Here is a 13,531-nt window from a genome sequence, read left to right as displayed (position 1 = left end):
GCGACCGATTTGGTGATCGGCCCGATTTTGGCCTTCATCGTGCATCGTGTAGTATACGTGGGGTAACGAGAAGCGATTAACACCTCAAGACCAGCTCCCGATCATCAATCGCTCGTGAGGCTGTCACCACAGCCGCTCACACTGCGCACGCGCAAACACGTAAACGTCGGTGAAAAAGACGGAGCAGCACGGCTGTGCAGCGTGTGATCTGGACACAAGTGATGGAGGCACAACTTGTAGAACTTTGGAAAGCTCATCTGAGCCTTTTCGATGTGGCCTCACAAAATTATCACGACCACAACAACCGTGAAAATAGTTGGATCTACACTGCTGCTCAATCACAGCTGCCTGGGGGATTCCGGTTGCGCCGTAAGATGGCTGCACCAACGAGAGCTCCCAGTCATCTCAGCAAAAATGTTATTATTTATTTTGTTCTGCTTTCTATTACTGTGCGCTGGCGCGATCATACACTCGGTATGACAGACAAACGCTTCTGGAGCTACGTTCGTCAGCCAGTTCGGACTTTACAGCAGGTTTCGACTCCGTGGACGCTCTGCTGCCTGGGATCCTTTGTTTACTCGCGCGACGTCGAGGGAAAACAAAGAGGGGGAAACGCGCCGGAGTTTTGTGCCGAACGCGACAGAGAAACAGCAAGCCACCTCTCCCCAGCATCCTGCTCGCGAATCTCCAGTCTCTGGACAACAAACTTGACGAGCTGCGTGCACGGATTAAACACCAACAAGACATCAGGAACTGCTGCGTTCTGGCCTTCACAGAGACATGGCTGGAGCCCAGCGTCCCCGACTGCGCCATCACGCCGGATGGATTCACTGTTTACCGGGGAGACCGAACGAAGGACTCAGGCAAGAAAAGGGGAGGAGGGGTGTGCTTTATGGTTAACTCCTTGTGGGCTAGAGATGTGTGTATCTTAAAAACTTACTGCTCTCAGAGCCTCGAGCTGCTGACCATCAAAGTCAGGCCTTTTTACCTCCCGAGGGAGTTCAGCTCAGTTCTCCTCTCAGCTGTTTACATTCCACCACACGCTGATAAAGCTACGGCTATGGACGAACTGTATGACATCATCACTGGACTTGAGAACAAAAATCCAGAAGCTGCCTTTATTGTGCTGGGAGACTTCAACAGAGCCAACATGAAGAAGGTTCTCCCCAAATACTATCAGCACATCTCCTTCCCCACAAGAGGTGATCAAACACTGGACCACTGCTACACTCCATTCAAAGAGTGCTACAAACCCCTCCCCCGCCCAGCTTTTGGTAAGGCAGACCATTGTTCCATTCTGCTGCTGCCTGCATACAGACAAAGACTAAAACAGGAAAAACCAGCTTCCAGGGTTATTTACAAATGGGACAGTGAGGCCGAGGAGGTCCTGCAGGACTGCTTTGAGACAACTGACTGGCAGATATTTGTGGATGCAGCTGATGGCAACATCAATGAACTCACAGACTCTGTCATTGGATATATTGGAAAGTGCATGGATGATATCATCACAAAAACCACTGTCCGCATATACCCAAATCAGAAACCCTGGGTAAATAAAGACGTTCGCGCCAAGCTAAAAGTGCGGACCTCTGCCTTCAACTCCGGGGATGCTGATGCATATAAAGCAGCCAGGTATGACCTCCGTAAGTCCATAAAAAGGCCAGAAAGGACTACAGGGACAAAATGGAGTCCAGCTACCACAGCTTTGACACCAGGCGACTGTGGAATGGACTGCGCTGCATCACTGACTACAAGAAGGTCAACACAGTCAGTGTCCAGCCCACTGCATCTCTTGCAGACGAGCTTAACAACTTCTATGCTTGTTTTGATGCAGACAACAGAGAGCAGATCCTCTACCCTCAGGAGGACAGTGAGGCTGCAACTTTAACTCTGAAAACAGAAGCTGTGAGATGGACCTTTAAAAGGTCAATCCTCACAAAGCTCCAGGACCGACGGCATCCCAGGCCGGCTACTCAGAGTGTGTGCAGACGAGCTGGCAGAGGTGTTCACCAACATCTTCAACCTCTCCCTGAGGCAGTCAGTGGTCCCCACGTCCCTCAAAGCATCCACCATCATTCCCGTTCCCAAAAAATCAGTGGTCTCCTGTCTGAATGACTACCGTCCTGTTGCACTGACATCTGTCATCATGAAGTGCCTGGAGCGGCTGGTCAAAGGTCACATCTGCTCCTCCCTCCCTGACACACTGGACCCTCTTCAGTTTGCCTATCGGACAAACAGAGCCACAGAGGATGCCATCGCCTGGCAACACACACCACCCTCACTCACCTGGAGAAAGGGAATACATATGCAAGAATGCTCTTCATCGACTACAGCTCGGCATTTAACACCATCATCCCCTCAAAACTTGCCACTGAAGCTCGTCGACCTTGGGCTGGGAACACCGATCTGCAGATGGATTCTAAACTTCCTCACAAACAGGCCCCAGGTGGTGAGAGTTGGTAAGCACACTTCCTCATCACTCATCCTTAACACAGGTACGCCCCAGGGTTGTGTGCTTAGCCCCCTCCTATATTCCCTGTTCACACACGACTGTGTTGCTAAACATGAGTCCAACATCATCATCAAGTTTGCTGATGACACAACCATCATAGGCCTCATCACAGGCAACGATGAGACGGCCTATAGAGAGGAGGTGATGGCACTGTACGAGTGGTGTCTGGAAAATAACTTGACTCTCAACATCAGCAAAACTAGAGAAATGATAGTGGACTACCGGAAACGACCAGTCAGGGAACACCAGCCCATCCACATCAACGGTGTCAAGGTCGAAAGGGTCAGCAGCTTCAAGTTCCTTGGAGTCAACATCACTGAGGACTTCTCCTGGACCCTTCACACAGACACTGCTATCAGGAAAGCTCGCCAGCGGCTTTACTTCCTGAGGAGGCTGAGGAGGTTTGGCATGAACGCCAGCATCATCTCAAATTTCTACAGGTGTGCAATTGAGAGCTTGCTGACGAGCTGCATCACAGTTTGGTACGGAAGCTGCTCTGCCACTACAGAGGGTGGTGAAGGCAGCAGAGCACATCACTGGCACGAGGCTTCCTGCCATTCAGGACATTTATCACCAGCGATGCCTCCGTAAAGCACACAGCATCATCAAGGACCACAGCCACCCAGCACATCAGCTGTTCTCCTTGTTACCATCTGGCAGACGTTACAGGAGTCTGCCTGCTCGGACTACAAGACTTAAAAACAGTTTCTACCATCAAGCCATACGACACCTCAACCACAACACTTAAACACACACAACACAGCACTCAGAAGCTACCCTGCAGCTTCACAAGTACTCTGATTAATCTGCACTGGTCACTTCACTTTATTGTTATTGTAATTTATATTTAAAAAGTGCAATACTGTAAATTTCTGCTGCTCATTCCTGTGCAATATCCCATCTGCCCTCCCGTCATATTTCTTTTCAAGATTTTCTTATTTAATCACTAGTGTACATATATTTATATTTATAGATACATATATATTTAGTCATCTTTTCTCTTTTACCATGTCTCTCTAATATTTTGTTCTTTACTATTTTTCTATTTGTTATTTTATTTTATTATATTACATTTTATTATATTTTTTCCTACTGTATCATGCTGCTGAGAGACCGCTGCTCGTCAAACACATTTCATTGCGATGTTGACCCTGTGCTAACTTGCATATGACAAATAAAACTGAAAACTGAAAACTGAAACTGAAACTGATCAATGTTTTTCATTAGCAATTTAGCAAAGTTGATGGTGGTGGCGTGAGTCTGTGTGAGCGAGTGACAGACTTTCTGTTATAACCTTCATGTTATGGACGCACAGTGTGAGCACTCAGGTCGCATCAGAGCATCGGGCCGTATAGTGTGAGACCCTGCATCGTGACCTATGAACTTCTAACCCCTGCGAGTCAATCGTGCAGTTTGAGCAGGAGTTGAATAACGCGACTGAAAAAATCGCACAGTGTCTGCCCAGCTTTAGGTGTACTGTCGTCCGAGACTTGCACCGCAGTGTCGGCGTTTGTTTCCCTGTTGGCCATGCTTCTTGTTGTGGTCATCTGTTGTCTTCCGGTATTTTCTCCGTAAGCGACCTTTCCTCGACCAATGAGATAAGCGGTAATCTGAATTGTCATACTCGAATTGTCATAAGTGTGCTGTCAGCTCATTGGTCACAGAGCAGGAGAGGGGCGGGGAATTATGTTTTCAAACAAAGCGTTAATTCCATTAACATTTATAAACTACTTTTGATTCTCACTGTATTACGGGACAAAGTGCGTCCCTTATCAGCTCAATACGGGACGTGTACTTTTGTTTCTACATACGGGACGATTCCGTTTTTTAAGGGACGGTTGGCAACCCTACTAGCGAGCTAACTTCCTGCTAACTTCTTACTCCGTTAGAATCCTGTTTTCATGGATGCCTGGATGTTAAACTTCATAGTTACACCTGGTAAAGCAGCAACGCTGATCATTTTATTACAGATGAAAGAATTTAGACAGTTTGTAACTCTCAGTGATGCCGCAGTGATCGAGTTTTTTTGGGGACCTGAAGCGGAGTTTGGGCCTGGAAATGGCTAATGACGTCAGACTTACAGACCAGATATCCTGGACAAGCCCGATCCAAGCAGGCTCCGCGCTCCAACTCGTATTCAACTGTTCGTGAAACACTGGACAGTCCAGGAGGTCCACGTCCACGCCCCTGTGGGTCAGGAGTGTTTTGGGTTATGAGCGGGACCTACACAATTTAGGCAGGTGGTTTTATTGTTGTGGTTGATTGGTTTATACTCCCAGCATGTTCTATGTCTGCTCTGGGCTCTCCTTCCAATTAGTTCCAACAATAAAACCTCCACAGAAGGCCCTGAAAGATTTCTCTCTTCAGCCGTCAGAGCCGTCCTGGCGAGCTTCTCTCGCCGCCGAGGAACAGCTGACATGTTTGGAGCTTCTTCTCAAAGTCTGAGCTCCTCGTGGGCTGAGCTCTGATGAACACAGAGTGACAAGAAGGGACATTTAATGAGAGCAATTTTGTGAACAAACGATTTGATTTTTAAAACCGTAAAAGCAATAATGATAATATATCATAATAATTTTTTTCAGCTCATAAGCATCACTGCAGGTGAAATGAACCCTGACGACATCTGTAAGAATTAGTGGACAATATTTAAATATTAATTTTATTCGATGGAGACGTGGTTTATGTTTCAGTGCAGAGTTTCTAATGAAGGTCAGAGGTTAAATACACAGCTCTGTGTGTCCGAGGCTGCACATGTACAGAACACGTGTGTGCGTGTTCGGCTGTTGTCTTGATGAAACTATGATTTACTCAACGCTGCTGATGGACCCTGACTGTGGATCTGTCTCTGCCCACAGCGCCGATGAAAGGTTCGATGCTTCATTCCACACCAACATCCTGGTCAACTCCACAGGCTACTGCCAGTACCTGCCGCCAGGTAACACACACAAGCCCCTCCCACTGCTACAATGACACCAACAACTACACAGTCCCAAATTCTCTATTGGAGAAACACATTCAGTGCCGAATAGAATAAATAAAACCTTGTGCCTGATTGGCTGATCTGAAGCATTTATGGGGAAGATGACATCTAATCACAGCTGTTTAAAAAGGTCCAGATGATTCATCATTAACAGGTGTTTGTGGTTCCACTTATTCAATGATGCTGAAGTGACTACAGATTTATAAAAAAGCTTCTCCATCCATCTAATTTCAGAACTACTTATTCAGAGTGAATATTTTTAATAAATATAAATTCATCCCTTTGTTTCACAGTCTTTCACTGTTGTTCAGTGTGATGGTGGAGGCAGCAGGACGCCACACAGAGTGGTTTTCTGTTACAGATACTTCTTATTTCATAGAGCTACTGAGCCAGTAAATAGCATGTGTAAGAGTGAAAGAGTCCTCCGAGCCCTGAGGGAAATAGGGTTGTGAAAAGCATTTTTATCAAAGTGTGTGTGTGTGTGTGCGGGAGGGGTCAACATGAGGTCCCGAGGTCATCGGGAGGAGTTATGGTCGTGACTCACAGCCTGAGACTCACGTTGTCTTTTAGCGCGGCGCTGATTGAAAGATGATTCTGGGATGTTTGTCCCTGTTTTTAAACAGATTCAGTCACAAAGAGCATCGTGAAATGAGAAGAACTGATGCTTTACAGTAAAAGACAAACAACATGCATCTGCAAATGATTTAAAGCTGAAGTATAATCAGCCAGAAACAGAAAGGAAAGCCATCATCCAATCAGAAATCAATAACAGCTGTTTGGAGCAAACCTCCAGGATTACAATGTGAAAGTAAAATTTGAGAAGACTTTGGAGGCAGTCCTCCTCCCTCGTTGTTCCATCCACTTGGCCTATTGTAGCCATAAAACAGCCCCGAGCGTGATGCTACCACCAGCATGCCTGACAGCCTCACCTTTACTCCTCCAAACATCCCTCTTGTTACTGTGGACGTGTGACTCAAGCTTGAGAAATTAATAGGAATAAAAAAATAAATAGGAATTTTCTACATGCTGTAAAAACCTTTCAGAGCACCTTCAGCTCCAGCCTGCTGCCTTATTTACCCCGGGTTTTACCCTCAGGTGTTCTGCATATTTAATCATGTTTCTTCCTCGCTGTAGGTGTTAGCTCGTGCTGCGGCGGCATCCTGATTCCTCCCTGGGGATCATTAAACATTCATCTTTTTTCCAGCTGATCCATGCGGAGTTAATGCAAAGCAAACAGCAGCGATGTGATTCTCCGAGGGAGGCTGCGCTCCTTTTCCTGTTTACATGAGAAATAACTTCCTTTTATTGCTTTCTGGTCTCTGCATCTGTAAAATCAATCAGTGGGTGAGGTTTGTCTCCTCTGTGACGACGTCTGCGCTCACATATGCTGCTTTCTGTTTGCCTTCTCTGTTTTTCCTGCGTTTCCCTCTTTGTCCAGAGAGCCTCGTTGCTGCTTCCACTCAGTTTTTGTGTGATTTGAAATTGATTTTGTGTCAAACACAAACTGTAATCTCAGCTGTGCTTATCGTCCTCTTCTTCCTTTTCCCCCGAGCATGTTAGCGGCTGTCATATTGTTTCAATCTTTTTGTTTTTTTCCACCTTTGACTGAAGCTTGTTTTAACAGCACTCGTCTGAATGTCCGTCTCTGCTGCAGGAATATTTAAGAGCACCTGTTACATCGACGTCCGCTGGTTTCCCTTCGACGTGCAGCGCTGTGACCTCAAGTTTGGCTCGTGGACGTACGGCGGCTGGTCTCTGGACCTGCAGATGATTGAGGCTGACATCACCGGATACATCGCCAACGGAGAGTGGGACCTCGTGGGTAAGACACATCAGCATCTTCACACATAAAGAACAACAACACTCGCATGGCTTTGGATCCCGCCTGTCCCGGGTTCAGCTCCTGTCAGACAAACCGGGCACCGACCAAACCTAAAGCAGACTAACAAAGACCCGTCCTGTCCTGATCTGCTGAGGCTGCAGATGTTTCCCCATCAGGCCTGAACGTCTTTGACAAGGACTGTATGCACGAACCTAAGGTAAGAGTAAAAGATGAGCTGGATGCAGGAAGAGCAAACAGTCTCGGTCAGATGTTTCTGCAGCTCCCAGCAGTCCTGATCTAAACTGACTGCAGCAGCTGGAGGAGAAAAGTTAGAACTTTTTGAGCTAATTTCACGGTGGGATTCCCACTGAGACGAGTGAGCAGCAGCAGGTTCGGGGCAACGCAGACAAGTTGTTTTAATTAGTTTACATCCAGGATCTTCCTCCCGCCAGCGACAGCGTGTTGGCCTGACGTCTACTCCACCGTCTGTCTGCTGCAGAGGAACGGGATTTCATATCGACGCTCCCATCCAGCATTAACGCAACGGTAATTAAATCCTCCTCTGAGCACGGCGGCCTGAAAGGCAGCCAGCTCGATGAACCTGAAGCAGAGCCTCTGCTGCATCTGCTTGTTTTTATAATGGACAGTACTCACAACACACCAGATCACACAGGAGCACTGACTGACATCCATCACATTTATCCATCACTCTGCACGTGGGGAGTCCCGGTTCCTCCTGAACAGATGACACAGTTCCAGGTTTAAAGCTGCCTGATTGCCTGCGTGCTGCTGCAGAAAGATCAGGATCACCCGAGCAGCTCTGGAGGTTTACAAATCCGTGTGTTTTTTTCTCACCTGTAATTCTCGTAATTTTTACAACTAACGTATTAGTAATTAGTCTCTGCAACCATGTTCTACCGTTTTGTGTTAGTTCTGGTCGTTTTTCTTAGTTTTTTTCTACTTTTTTCACCCGTGTCTGGGGACCCAGAGCAGGGACCCTTTGTTTACAGTAAGGATCAGCTGTTAGCGCTGCGTCCTGCAGCGGTACTGCCGGCGGACAGACTCGACATTCCCAGCGAGCTGAGGAGGAAAAGACGGGGGTGTCGTGCTGGGAAGGAGCGCCGTCGCCCGAGAAGGAGACGTTATCGACCATCTCTTCCTTCAGTAATCATTGGAAACGTAAGATCTTTGCCCAATAAGATGGATGAGCTCACGTCGCTAACCTGGTCACAGAGGGAGTACCGGTAATGTAGCATCATGATGCTAACGGAGTCGCGGCTAACATCGCTAACTCCGGACACGAGCGTGACACTACCGGGATTCCAGCTGCTGCGAGCGGACAGGACGAGAGAGAGCGGTAAGAGGAAAGGAGGGGGACTGGCAGTGTTTGTGAATGACAGATGGTGTAACCCCGGGCACATCACTGTAAAAGAACAACTCTGCAGCAGAGACATTGAGCTGTTAGCCGTTAGCATGCGTCCGCACTACCTGCCCCGGAATTCTCGCATGTTATCGCGATAACAGCGTATGTCCCCCCTCGCCAACGCGGATGCAGCCTGTGACTCTCTCCACTCTGTGGTCAGCAGACTGCAAACACAATCTCCGAGAGCCCTCTTCATAATATCAGGGGACTTCAATCATGCCTCACTGGACTCCACACTGCCCACCTTCACCCAGTATGTGACCTGCCCAACCAGAGACAATAAAACACTGGACTTACTGTATGCCAATGCTGAAGAGGCATACAGTTCATCACCTCCCTCCCTGGGCAGATCTGATCATAACCTGGTGCACCTTGTCCCTGTGTATGAGCCCTTAGTGCGCAGGGGAGCCACCAGCCACCCGCACAGTGCAGAGATGGTCGGAGGAGAGCGAGGAGGCTCTTAAGGATTGTTTTGAGTCGACTGTGTGGGAGGTGATCTGTGACGACCACGGAGAGGACATCGACAGCCTTACTACATGCATTACTGACTATATTAATTTCTGTGTGGATAACACCGTACCTACCAGGACTGTGCGGTGTTTCTCCAACAACAAACCCTGGATTACCCCAGAAATTAAAGCCGTCCTCAAGCAGAAGAGGAGGGCCTTCAAATCCAGAGACAAGGAGGAGTTGAAAAGGGTGCAGAGAGAGCTGAGGGGACTGATAAGAAATGGGAAGGACAGCTACAGGCAGAAGATGGAGAACCAGCTTCAGCAAAATAACGTTGGTGAAGTCTGGAGAAGCCTCAGAACCATCTCAGGCCACAAACATCAGAACTCTCTGCCTGGGAGGGATGTGAGGTGGGCAAATGAACTGAATCATTTCTTCAACAGATTTGATTCAGCCATGAGGCAGTCTCCAACATCGGCTGCAGACTCACCCACCCCCACTGCTGCTGTTCCACCTCTGACACTTCACACCTCCTCTATTCACCCTGCTCACCCCTCCCCACCCCCAACAACAGTATCCAATACACACTCAACACAAGGCTCCAGCCTGTCTCTCTCAACCACCCAGGTTAGGAGGGAACTGAGGAGGATTAAAGCCAAGAAGGCAGCGGGTCCAGATGGCATCAGCTCGAGGGTCATCAGGTCCTGCGCGGACCAACTGTGTGGGGTGATGGAGCACCTCTTCAACCTGAGCCTGAGGCTGGGACGAGTCCCACAGCTCTGGAAAACTTCCTGTTTTGTACCAGTGCCAAAGACTTCACGCCCCAAGGACCTCAACAGCTACAGGCCGGTGGCTCTGACATCCCACCTGATGAAGACCCTGGAGCGGCTGGTCCTGGCTCAGCTTCGGCGCCTTGTGAGCTCATCACTGGACCCACTTCAGTTTGCCTACCAGCCTGGCATTGGAGCAGATGATGCCGTCATTCACCTCCTACATCGTTCCCTCGCTCACCTGGAGACCGCTGGGAGCACTGTGAGAATCATGTTCTTTGATTTCTCCATTGCCTTCAACACTATTCTTCCCTCGGTTCTGAAGGACAAGCTGGAGAACTCTGGAGTGGACCATCACCTCACTACCTGGATTCTGGACTACCTCACCGACCGACCACAGTATGTGAGGACTCAGGGCTGTGTGTCGGACAGGGTCGCCTGCAGTCACGGGGCCCCACAGGGAACGGTTCTGGCTCCGTTCCTCTTCACCATCTACACTGCAGACTTCTCCCACAACTCCACCCAGTGCTTCCTGCAGAAGTTCTCTGATGACTCTGCAATAGTCGGCCTCATCACTGATGGGGACGACAAGGAGTACAGAGGACTGACTCAGGACTTTGTGGACTGGTGCCAGCTGAACTACCTCCAGATCAATGCCAGTAAAACCAAGGAGCTGGTGGTAGACTTCCGCAGGCACAAACATCCTCCACTGCAACCACTGAACATCCAAGGTATGGACATCGAGGCTGTGGACAGCTACAGGTACCTTGGTGTTCATCTGAACAGCAAACTGGACTCATAACTCAGACGCCCTCTACAGGAAAGGGCAGAGCAGACTGTACCTGCTGCGGAGACTCAGGTCGTTTGGAGTGGAGGGCCCACTCCTGAAGACCTTCTATGACTCTGTGGTGGCCTCAGCCATCTTTTACGGTGTGGTCTGCTGGGGAGGCAGCATCTCTGCCGGGGACAGGAAGAGACTGAACAGGCTGATCCAAAGGGCCAGCTCTGTTCTAGGATGCCCTCTGGACCCAGTGGAGGTGGTGAGTGACAGGAGAATGGTGGCTAAGCTGTCATCCCTGTTGGACAACATCTCCCACCCCATGCATGAGACTGTGACAGCACTGAGCAGCTCCTTCAGTGGGAGACTGCGGCACCCACGGTGTGGGACGGAGAGATTTCGCAGGTCTTTCCTCCCCACTGCTGTCAGACTCCACAATAAAGACTTTAACTGATCAAACACACACATCCACACATGTGCAATAACACTAAGTGCAATAATCTTTTTCTGGCATCGTTGTATTTTTACTCAGTTCTATAAAGCATTTGTATTCTATTTTTATCCAATTGTATATTTTATTCTATTTATTCTACTGTATATAGTATTTTATTTTATTCTATTCTTTACAGTTGTGTACAGTATTCTTATTTCTATTCTATTCTTATTGTATTCTAATTTTGCTATATAACTTTTGCACTGTCCACTTCCTGCTGTGACAAAACAAATTTCCCACGTGTGGGACTAATAAAGGTTATCTTATCTTATCTTATAATTCATCCTTCATCAGATCCAACGACTGTGCAGCCTCCTCCTGCTCCCTCTTTGATCCGTACACAAAGCATTCCAAGGAAAACCAAGGAAGAGGCAGAGAAGTTGTGTGAAGTTCTTTAGTTTCACATCCGAAGCTCCAGTCTGTTGAATATTGTGACTCATATGATGTTTGACCAAACACTTCCTCTCCTACTTGGACTCTAAGATGTGCAGCTCCTGTTTTTAGGTCCTTGTACTTCTCCAGTGGGTGAGCAGGAGTCCCTCTGAACATGTGGGACAAAGAAAACAGGATTACAGAATTGTACTTTTAGATTATCTCTAGTCTTTGAAAGTCACCACAGCCACTGGAGAAAGGTCGATGGGTCACATGAGGTGGAAATCTGCAGGTCTTTGCAGATTTTTGTGAAATGCAGTAAAAATCACCATAAATGAGAGAAAAGCAGCTACAGTGACGAGCAGGAAACTTCTAATAACCACAGTGTGATGCTCAGAGAGCTCCTTGGTGTTTCTTCAGTAATCAGGAGATCTGCAGCTCAGCTGATGGACTCATTTCTACTGAAGACAACTGATTACAAAGCTCCAATAACAGGTAACAGTTTTAAAGGTTATTGGGGGAAGGCGGAGCTTCCTCTAGTGTAAGTTGAAATAAAACGCGTCCTTCAGGTGTTCGGAGCATCAGCCAGGTTTAACGTCAGGGTTCGTTATGTGTTTCTGAATCTCTTAGATGGAGACAATAACTGTCTCAGCAGCAGCTTTACTCTCTGCACGCCTCGACAACAACAAAAACACTTCCTGTTTACGGCCCTCATGATACTTCACTGGCCACTCAGAAGCCAGGAAATCCTGTACTCGGATAAATGCAGGAAAACCAACGTGGAGTATTCAACTCATACTTGTTACTGCTCTGAAAGTGCTCGTGTACACATGTAAATATCAGAACATGTGAGCACCATATGGAACCTCAGTAGCTCTATAACCCTCATAAACACCTCTTTGTGTATCAAATGACATAAATTTACTTCTACACATTTAGTTTGTTGGGTTCTGGTCAGCTCGATCATCACACTGGAGTTTTTATGTTAAGGTTTCGATCACGCCTCGCCCCCGAGGGCGGGGTCTGCGCTGCACGCCTGTCACCTTTTCACATGTGACTGAGACCCGACAGTGAATACAGTCAATATGAAGGAAATCTGATGTCAGGTGACCTGAGTGATGCTGTCATGTCTGTCCGGTGACCTGTGGTCCAGAGCTGTCTCTGTCTCTGCTGTTGTTTCTGCAGGTGATCCAGCAGCGTCTCTGTCCTCTGTCACAGCTGTTGTTGCAGATGATGATGAGCGCGGCGTTGCCCAAAGTCTCAGAGGAGCCTCAGAGCTTCTGTTTGGTACAAACTGAAGAGAGAGACAGCTGAGGATGAATGCCGGCCTCCGTGGAGGCCTCCTGCTCAGCCAATGGGCCGTTGAGAGGGAACTTAATTGAAAAGTCCAACATCATGTTTCCCATTTACTCTCCCCCATCACCTAGCTGAGATTAAAACCAGTGTAGTGAGCAATGTCTGCGATGTATAGGCAAATGAAACGCAGCCAGGCGTACTGCACGCCAGTTTTTATCTGCCACTTCCTCCAGAGATGAACCTAAAAGGAGAAAAGGACAAGGAGGAAGTGAAGGAAGGGCTACAGCACAGTACACAGCACCATGCAGGGACACCAGATATCAATATGTTATTAAATAAATAAAGTATTCTGGGAATATTATGAACAAGAGGGCTCATCTCAGACGGTGAACACAGTCAGCTCCATGAAGCTGCGTCATAATTCAGCGCGAGCTAACGGCTCCGCCACACGAGTAAAACCAGGACGCCGTCCTCCTTACATCTGCAAAACAAAACAGGTGGCCAGAGCGTGAAGGTGTTGCACACGCACTGTTGATCACAGCATCGCAACCTTTGTGCAGATAGTTGCAGTGACTCTCAGAGAGATTGTTGAAGGTTTGCAAATAATTGCAGTCTAATGAAGACAAACTGTCAAC

General features: G+C 47.9%; 1 protein-coding gene across 1 annotated transcript in view; it reads left to right on the top strand.

The window, feature by feature from the left end:
- LOC116315090 (neuronal acetylcholine receptor subunit alpha-7) overlaps nucleotides 1-13,531 on the top strand; it is a 52,129-nt gene that overhangs the window by 25,028 nt on the left and 13,570 nt on the right. Inside the window, exons 7-8 of the mRNA XM_031733258.2 lie at nucleotides 5,368-5,447; nucleotides 7,147-7,314. Coding sequence (XP_031589118.2) covers nucleotides 5,368-5,447; nucleotides 7,147-7,314 — 248 coding nt within the window. The remainder of the gene's footprint in view (nucleotides 1-5,367; nucleotides 5,448-7,146; nucleotides 7,315-13,531) is intronic.

This window comes from Oreochromis aureus, linkage group 7 (assembly GCF_013358895.1).
Source record: "Oreochromis aureus strain Israel breed Guangdong linkage group 7, ZZ_aureus, whole genome shotgun sequence".
Taxonomy (NCBI): domain Eukaryota; kingdom Metazoa; phylum Chordata; class Actinopteri; order Cichliformes; family Cichlidae; genus Oreochromis; species Oreochromis aureus.
The sequence above is the reverse complement of the archived record's forward strand: the minus strand, read 5'-3'. Positions and strand labels throughout refer to the sequence as shown.